This window comes from Girardinichthys multiradiatus, chromosome 22, assembly GCF_021462225.1.
Source record: "Girardinichthys multiradiatus isolate DD_20200921_A chromosome 22, DD_fGirMul_XY1, whole genome shotgun sequence".
Taxonomy (NCBI): Eukaryota; Metazoa; Chordata; class Actinopteri; order Cyprinodontiformes; family Goodeidae; genus Girardinichthys; species Girardinichthys multiradiatus.
In genome coordinates, this window is record NC_061814.1 from 42,045,533 (window position 1) to 42,055,392 (window position 9,860).

The following is a 9,860-nucleotide window of genomic DNA, read 5'->3' on the forward strand; positions in this document are numbered from 1 at the left end:
TTCAGGTTCATTGGTCCTAACTTCCGACTTTTATGCTATTGTCAGTGAAACTGTTAAAGGGTGGGCCTGTTTTCAGTTATTCCCTGCTAATGTTTGCCCTCAGGGAAATGAGGGAAGCTGATGAGTTTCGCCCTCTAATTAAACACAACTGTCTGGTCTGATTGCTGCTGCAGCTTATTAAGATGAGCGGCTGAGCTGATTCAGAATGCCAGATAAGAGGGACCGTGAGAGCTATCTATGCTAAACTGCTCAACCCCAGTGGGATATTTGCGAGGATTAACTGGAGATTTCTTCCATTATGGAAGATAAATAGAAACCGGGAGGGGAACGGGTTAACCAGATCAGATAATTCAGTCATGTTTATGCAGAAAACCTGGGTGGTATTGTTACCAGGGCGACATCTTGATGTTTTTGTTAGCTATGTAAACATATTGGGAAAGTTAGATAATTCTCCGAGAAAACTGTCCCAGTATTATTTAAATATCAGTTTATTCTTATAAGTCAAACATCAGTTGTTACAATATGTAAGTAGAATTAAAGCAGAATAGAAAATAGTTACTTGGCAAAAGAAACATAAGATATAAAGAAAGAAACGTGTTTGAACAGTTTAATTAGAACAAAATAAGTCTTGTAGCATTAAGTTTAATCGTGATTATAGTGATATACATGCTTTGCACAATCTCAATTTTTGTGTTTGAACAAAGCAATCAGCAATTGAATGCAGTCCAGCTTAGATTCAGGGTGTTGTTCTAAGAGACCTCATTAGATGTGTCTAAACTATTTTTTAAAGCTGTTCCCACTGCACTGAGGGGTTTTCCCAGGAGCTCTCATTCTTGCCGCGGGGTAGCTTTTATCTACACTAGGGTCATGACCTTCAGGGAGGCAGGTTGGAATCGCCGGATCTTCTTCTTCAGGGCTCGGGAAGCTTTGATGCGGCAGGCTGAAGGCTCAGGGCGCGGTGGGAGCTGTCGGTTGGGCTGTCCAGCTGCGGTGGGCCCCAGTGTGGCTTCAGCCCACACCAGACCTCCCTCCTCCTCCTCGTGTATTTCCACCTGGTCCCCCTCATCCAGAGACAGGCTGCTGTCGGATTCTGAGAAGGACTGGGAGCTCTGACTGGACTCACTGTCTCCAAAGCGGTTAGTGGTGTTATCGCTCATCTCGCCTTCACTGCTTTCGGCGATGGTGGAGTGGAACAACGAAGCACACTCAGCCGAATACTCAGATTCACATCTGGGTGGGTAGTGACTGGTCATGTGGAAGGGTGCTGGAGGGTACCTGATATTAAGACTTTGGAGGAAAGAGTTGGAGGACATAGAGAAGTGGAAAGGGTGCGAAGGCCTGATCCAGTGGCCTGGCTTGGCACTAATATTCCGGACCATCGGCGTGTTTTCTAATGCCCGAGCATGCTGCTCCTTTGATCTCCGGTGTTGAACAAAGGGTGCTTGGTATATATCCACATCATATTGCCATTTGGGGGTTGCCTGTCTCCTTTTTCTTTGCTCAACTGGATGCTCATACTCCATACACTGTGGTTTACGGTTTTTGCTGAGCTTAGAAGAAGCAAGGACTGGATGCGGTTTAGGGTGGACTTTGTGGGTGATTTTGAGTCCAGGACTGTAGAGACTGGAGTCAGAGCCCGACCGCTGTCTGTGCTCCTGTGTTTGCCAGGTGCCTCCTCTCTCAATGACTTTTCCTTTTCCCGATCTCCTCTCTTCTCCTTTGGCTCCCACACTGACTTCCTTGGTTCTTTCACCAGACGAAAAGCTATGTTGTTGTCTCAGCACTCGGGGCTTGTCTGAACTTTTTCGTTTAAGTTTCAAAGCCTTTGTTTTACGGTCTGCTTGTCTAACCTTGAACCTCTGTGAGGAGGCGGGGACAAACTTGGCGTGGACAAACTCAGGTGAGCTTGTGTGACTGCTCTGTACCTCAAGGTTTGGACTCTCCTCTGTGCTTGAAGTGTGAGCAACAACCGGTCTTTGACAGTGACCCTTCCTCATCTCTCGATCATCTCCACAGTTTTCATCAGAATGATTCTTTGGTAAACCAGCATTATCTGTTTGCGGTCTGTCGTTCCTCTTTAGGGTTGAGTATGCACCCTCATTAGAGCTGTACTCTTTCATGGCAGCATGATAGGAGTACCTGCAGTGAATTTCTGGTGCTCTCAGTGACTTGTGGCTTTTCCGTTCATTAGGCTCTTGGCTGGAGTACACCATGCAGTGGTCACGGCTCACTGGAACATTTTTGGTCTTGGCTTGAGGAGGAATACAACTGGACTCGAGTTTTGGAGACATTTCAAATGACATGTTCACATTTTCTGCCAGCTTCCAGTGATAGCTGTCCTGTGTCTCCACTGTTTCTGCACCTGGACTGATTTGGCTTTTGCTCAAGTTGCGCTGGAGGAGCTTGTCAATGTAACCCTGAGTCTTGTTCTTGTAACCCATTTGGAGAGAGTCATAACCATTCAATAAGGCTCCCTGACCCTGTAGCAGTGCCGATGTTCCGTCTTCACCCCCAGTGAAATAAATAGGGCTCTGGAGAGCCACAGCATGCAAGGGACTGGGGTACTGGTAAACATCAGCCCCTCCACAGGACTCTAGGTTGCGCTGGAATTTGGGGTCCACTGGGGAGGGTTTCTGTTTTGGGCACAATGGAAGTTTCTTTGCATCTGCAGGTCTGAAGCAGCCCAATCCTTGAGCCATAATTCTTTCAAGATCTCCTGATACAAACAAAAACAGTCATCAACTTTTGACTCCACTCGTGGATTCTATGTTATTAGGCGGTAAAATATGTGTTGAGCTGCAGGGTAAAAACAACTCAGTATTACAGCAGAGGCTCTCTTAAATAAAAAAAAGGAAGATGTTATTACCTGTTGACACCGGTCTCGGTCGTGTCTGATCTGTTCCTGCAACGTTTGCTCGGATCCGGCTGCTGCCAAGATGGAGGCCTGTTGCCCGTAGAGGGTTGGGCTGACCAGGGCTCTCATCAGCAGAGCGCCGGCGGCAAACATCAACTTGTGGTGGGGGGCTAATGTGACAGCTGGTTGGGCTCAGGGGAATGAGGCTGGTCTGGGAGGATGACAAACACTCGCTGTAAACAGAAGTGCAGGAGTTGGACCGGGAGCAAGAGCCGCCGTCGCTGAGCTCATAGAAACCTGGAGAGAACAGGAAAGATTTCAAGTGGGTGTTTAGTAAGATCATGTGAGTATGCACATTTCAGTTAGCAGAATCAACGTCATACTGTTCCTATGGTCAAAAGTCTTTTCAATGAGGTGCCACAGAAAGTGCCAGAAAATCTGGTCACAAAAACACAGTCGTGTGGAAGCTAAAGACACACCATCCATCACACTTATTAAGAGAATGCTGTTTTATAATTAGAGCTAGCAAGTTGCATGTCTGTTACGCAGCTATCTGCAGGCTGGCTAACCAAGCAGACAGCCCAACTAGTTAATCAGCTAATATAAGCTTGTTATTCTCCCCTTATTACTCTATAAAAGCTGAACAGCAGGACAGGATAATATTCTGCACAATAAGCATTTTACTTGAAAAGTAAAACTAAACAGAACTACTATAGTGGTTTTTACTCTTTATTTTTGATTAAGTCTACATATCAAAATCAAAATAGCACTAAATGAATATTATAGATGACATACTATTATTGCAGTAATAATTCATAAATAATTTTAGCAGCAGTAGGAATAACTGTTTATTCTGGTTTAAATACAATCAATCATTTCACAAATTTTGTTTTAAATGTAAAAAAGCAGCAATTATTCATTCCTACAGCTACAAAAATATTGTAACATACTGATTATAAGAGGTACAGTAATTGTAGTTTACTGGCTTAAGCAAAAAAATATAATAATCACCCCTGAAAAGTAGGTCTCAAGTGCTTGTTGCACAGAATATTATTTTCTCCGCTCTTTATGGGATAATACGATAAGATGGTATTATCTGTGTAAGGTTGGGCTAGCAGTTCAGGTAGCCAGTCTGCAGTCAGCTGCTTTACAGACATGCAGCTCCTAGCAACCAAAACAGTGTTACCTTAATAAAAGTGATGCACGGCGCTGATATAAATTAGTAAAGGAGAGTGTGAGAGCCTTGCCTCAGCCAGCTGACTGGCAGTCTGTAGAAATAAATAGGGGAGGGGCCAGCACTATGTTTTTCCAATGCCAGTCTTTCTCTGGCTTCTCCTTTAAAATGAACAATGATGAAAAATGTTCAGTTTTGAAACCATGTTCCTGATTAAAGCCTTGATAAACCCTGACACTGGTAACCACTCCATCTACATTTATGTGGGATTGACTCGTTGTACTCTGTGAAACATGTAAACTGCCCATCGCTGCCTGCACACCTGAGCTGGGCCTGCTGTCACTCTCCAGCTGATCAGTGGAGACCTTGCTCACGTCCAACTTCAACTCACTGATCTGCTGGTCCAGCTGCTGCAAGTGAGTCTTCAGGCCAACATCCTGCTTCCGTAGACGAGACTGAAAAAACAAAGTAGAACACTATGGAGAGCCGTTTCATTCAAAATTAAATAAATAAATACTGTTATTAATAAATTATTAATAAATATTCCACGAAATAAAACAAAAATAATTATGTTAAAATAAATTTTCATCTTATTTTATTTAGTTTATTTCAAGATTTATTTAATATTCTCAAATATTTATTTAATTTACTCAAATATTTATTTCATTTACTTAAATATTTATTTATTTCATAATTTATTTTGACACTTTTATTTTGTAAAGCTACTTTACGTATTTCAGTATTTCAGCTCTTTTTATTTCATGTTCTTATATTCAAATGAGGGGGCGGAGTTTTATCAGTGGGCGGCGCTGGGACAGAAGGGCGGAGTTCAATTCGTGGCCGTGGCCGGCAGAAGACAGCATGCCGGAGGGAGCCAGGGGGTTCTGCGAGGATGCCAGGAGGAGCCAGACCGGCCATAGAAGCCTGCCCCGGTGGTTGCCGATGTTTTTGTGGAAGCTGTTTGTGCAATAAGTCTTTGTCATCCTTTCAGCACGTCATACACACACATAATGCTATTTATTTCCCATCTCAAGTAAATACAGCCACCTTATGTTATAGGTCTAACGTTGTTTATTAAATAAATATTTAAGTAAATTAAATAAATTTTGAAATGAATAAAATAAAATAAAATGAACATTTCTTTTAACATAATTATTTTGTTTTATTTCATGGGGATATTTATTTATTTCACGGAATATTTATTAATAATTTATCAATAGCAGTATTTATTTATTTAATTTTGAATAAAATGGCTCTCCATAGAACACTGTCAGATTAAACCACGTCTCTAAAAGAAGAGGGATACAGCAAACAGGGAGCAGGACATTTAAAGAGAGAGTCCAAGTGTTCACGTTATGCACAACAGCCCAGCCCTACAGGTGTGCAAACTAGAGATGCACAATATATGAAATCACAGTCATCATCACAATATAAGTATGCAATTGCAAAGGACTGCTTGGATGCAATATTTGGTAAGCTCTAACATTTCAAGGGCCATGCACTCATACTCTGCAACCCTGGTAGTACATTTGGTCAGGTGGATGGACTTTTTCTGTCCATGAATAGAGAATAAAAAGGGAAGAGTAGGAGAAATATGGCTTAACTGAAATAAAAATTACCATTAAAACAACGACATTGCATGTTTTTTTTTTTATATTGTGCAGCCTAAGGATAAAGAGAAAAGTATGTAGAGACCAAACAAGGTCACAATGCCTTTAAGAAAAACCTCTAATGTCCAGGTTCTCAACCTGGAGTACCACAGTGGTACTGTTGGACTGCCTTTACTGGTACTCTGAAGAATTTTTACAATAAATCATTTGCATGATAAATATAAAGTGACAACTGCAATGTAATTGGTGACAGTGAACCAGAAACAAGCTCTGGTGTAAGTAATTAATTAATTTACTTCTGAAGTCAGAACTTGGATCTGAGAATGACCCAATTAAACAATCTTTCAGATCCAAAAAAACCAGTTGTATCTGGTATTTGATGTGCTCAGTGGAGGTCCAGGACCTGGTTCGGGTACCAAATGGACTCAGTGGACCTTTCATAACAACTATTTTGATATGTGACTCCAATATAAAAATATCCATTAGTAGGCCATTAGTAGTTATTTTGGTTCTGTAAAGGATCATCTGGAATATTTTAATGAGAGTCAAAGATAACAAGCAAAACAAACAGAATTAGGTTGAAATGGTTCAAACAATTGAATGTGTGAATTTAACATTTTGGTGATTATTTACCTTCATAAATGATCAAAATAATTAGAGCAAAAGAGTAATAAAATAATATGCAATGATTTGGGTACATGTATACTTATTAGTTTGTTTATGGATATGAACTGGAAGTAGGATGGGACAAAATGGCAACACATATGTACAGAAGACGGCAGTGCAAACTGAGTCGGAGCCACTCGGACCATGCAAACTACTCTCAGCATTACAAGCTAAAACATTTATTTCTCTGACTTTGCAGAGTCAAACACTGCAGCAACAGGTTCACTAAAGGAGGTTAAAATACTTTGCTTGTAAAACATGTAATGAGTGATGATACCAATCATCCAGAGAGTAAATAAGCAGTTTTGTTACTGGGGTTAGGGTATGTTAGACTTTAAGGGCGGGGTTGGTGCAAAACCTCGTACATTCCCACCCAAACTTCCAACTTCTAGGGACTTTTCTGTTAATTTTCCAACTTTAAATTTTTGTAATTAAACTTTTGAGTAAAAATTGGATATCTAACAACACCACATCTTCATTCATAAAGCAGTGCCAAGTCCTGCTGTAATAGTGTTTTAAAATCTCTGTCGGTGTGGTGTTTCTAGGAAAACTTGGTATTTACTGAGGTGGTGCCTGTTTTAAAAAAGTTTGAGGACCACTGCTCTAATGTACCAACATAGAGAAAACTAAAGCACCTCAGCTGTGGCTGATGATTAACCCCAGCAGGACATGGGGGAGCATGGAAGAAGCAGTGGTGGGTAACTCATTTCCCCCCCACAGCGAAGCCCTGGCCATTGTGTAAACTACCACAAGAGGAGAAGCTTGGGGGGTTGGGATTAAGCACTGCAGGGCAAGTACTGTTACAGCAGACCTTAAAACTACATCTGATACTTACTTCCTGTGATTTGCACTATTTGTATATATATATATTTAATCTTCAGATTAGGCGGAATCTGCAGTGGGGAACTCAGTTTGCACAAACCCAAAACATAATTTGAACCTTATGTTGCCTGTGCACGCCATGACACATCCTTTGATGCATCTGCCCAGTTCTACCCTAGATGTCAAGCATAGCACATTAATCCCTGCACTTCCCCTGAATGATTTTACCAGCAGCGCAGGCTACATGGAAAAAGCTTGTCATGGAAAACTAAACAGAGCCAGCTGTCTGCAGCACTCAGGGGGCCTCTTAGGGATGAGACTCTCCCCTCATTCATAGCAGAAAATCCACATTTGTTTTTATTTCCTGGCATTTAGAGGTTAATAATTGAGGCTTGCCCTCGTGCACTGAGCGCGCGTGCACGCAGCAACAGTTAAAAAGTCCTCTGGGGCCTGCAATGAACCTTGATTTATGACATCTATCCTGCTTCCGACCCCCAGCTGAGAGCATGAAAGTCTTCCTGGTAATAATTGCGGAGTGAATGCGCATGAGCACCAGCTGACAAGCGGCCCATTTTATTCCAAGGACAAATAAAATATTCAGGAAAAAAGAAAAAAAATCGTGTTTTATTGAACAACAGATTAATTATACCATAAAAATGCTTTTTTAATTTTCAGATTAAAACTAAATTTCCTACCAGTTGTTGCTTTAGAGCAGTCAGGGTGGCCTCCAGCCGTTGCTCCTCTTCCTCCACCGGGTCAGCGTGCAGCGCAGTGACCGGCTCCTCTCGGTCCAGCTGCAGAGCCCAGCTGACCATGTCTCCGTGCCGGTCCCTGAGGAGGCGCAGCTCCTGCAGCCCGGCCAGCGCAGCCTGCAGCCGCTCCCGGACTCTGCCGCGGTCCATTCCGGCCGCAGCGCTCATCATCCCTGCACCGGAGCTCTTCCTGCTCAGCATGCTTTAGAACGGGGGAATGCTTTAAAGAAAGATCCTCTTCGTAGGATAATCACAGCTCTTGTCTTGTTGCAGCCGTTCACAACAAGTCTGCATTTTAAACTACCTGTTAGAATAAAAAATTGAGCGCAGAGCAGTCTAAGCTCCTCCCACGGACCAAAGGGCCCTCCTCCTCCCAGGGCAACCGGTTTTTACTGAACATCTGGTCCTAATTTAACCTGGACTCTTACAGTCTGACGTTATCTATGTAAATGAATCCGTCTAACTGGAAACATCAGGCTTCATATTCCCCTTCATTTGTTTGCTGTTATATCTCTACATTTAAAAAAAACTTGGTGTAAATTTTTAAATTACTGAACATTGAAGCTACATAAATGACTTCAGACATGCCATGCCCATTTGCCTCTCACCCTTCCGCCAACCAAAACAAACACAACAAGCTGTTTTTACAGCAAATTTAAAGCAATCCACTCAGCTTTAAATCATTATTCAATAAGCAATTTTTACTTTCTTCCATGCAAGATGCATCCATAATTCATAAATACTATTGTTGAGTACATTTTACATGTGAGATCAGTTCGCCTCAGATGCGCCTCAGTTCATCAGTTACATTGAAAAACTACAGATAAATGTCTCCCTCTTGTGGACATAAGGGATACAACAGTTTGTTTTTTCTAGCCTCTTTCAAAAGTTCATATCCATTTAATTTATCTTTATTTCCACATAACCACAAATTCTAATGTATTTTATTCTAACTTCTATTTGATATTATTATAGTATATTAAGGTATTTTACTCTATCTTATTTGTATGAACAAAACAAAGCAGTGCCTAGTTGTAAAGTGGAAGTGAATGACACTAGATTATTATCTGTTTTAGATCTGTAGAAATGTGAAAAGTGTGACAGTTTATAGCTCAAGCTCCATGAGACTGAACAGGGAGCATCTGTAAACACTGATTTTCAAGTCTTGTCATAGATTCTCAATTGGATTTTGGTCAGAACTTTGACTAAGCCGTTCTAACACATGAATATACTGTGGTCTTAACCAGCCCATAGTGCAGCTCCAGATTGCAATTTAACAATAGTGCATTTTCTCCCACCAACACATGCAGTTGATGCAGATGGACAATTTTCAAAATATACGATTTTTGAGCAGATAGAGGCATGAAAAGACCTCCCGACCTGTGTAATGGTGATGGTGTCTTCAGTACAGGAGCTTGCCCTGTTTGGTAACTGGTGAGGATGGAGTGATGAAACCAGCCTCTTAAAACATTTCATCACCACTGATGTCAGACCAAGTTTTCTGAATCTTTTTAGGCTTCTGCCGGCTGCTGGTTTGAAACACGGAATATGATTTCTAATATCAGGTGAGAGCTACGATAACAACCACAAAGTTACTTCTGGACTTTGGAGAGGTTAAAGATTATGGTTAAGATCACCAAGAGCTGGTGTGCACACCCTGATAACGTCCCCTGGTACTCTGCCAGGTTCAAATGCCATTCTTGGGTACATGATCCAAATGCAGTTCTCAGTTGGTGTTGCTGGGAAGTAGGTGAGGTGCTGCTGTAGGTTGGAGGGGGCAACGACTGAATGCATGAGCAGTGGAGATGGTCATCACCTCCACTAGTAAAGCATCAGGAACAGTTTGATTGTTTTGGCCCATTATTGAATACTAGAAACTGAAAATGAGCTCATCACATCATCTTACTGAAAAAACACACTTTCTGTGCTTTAATTTGAAAAGTTTTGAGGTAAAACTGAAAACTTATTTGGAATAACGTCAC

At 41.6% G+C, this 9,860-nt stretch overlaps 1 protein-coding gene across 1 annotated transcript; it reads right to left on the bottom strand.

Annotated features, from left to right (window-relative positions):
• Positions 1 to 470: 470 nt before the first annotated feature.
• Positions 471 to 8,185, bottom strand: dact2 (dishevelled-binding antagonist of beta-catenin 2). Its single transcript, XM_047350665.1, has 4 exons — positions 7,822 to 8,185; positions 4,351 to 4,483; positions 2,867 to 3,151; positions 471 to 2,716 (listed from the first exon to the last, which is right to left on the bottom strand). Exons 1-4 carry the CDS (start codon positions 8,077 to 8,079, stop codon positions 855 to 857), a joined length of 2,538 nt encoding a protein of 845 aa, XP_047206621.1. The 5' UTR covers positions 8,080 to 8,185; the 3' UTR covers positions 471 to 854.
• Between the last annotated feature and the right edge of the window lie 1,675 nt (positions 8,186 to 9,860).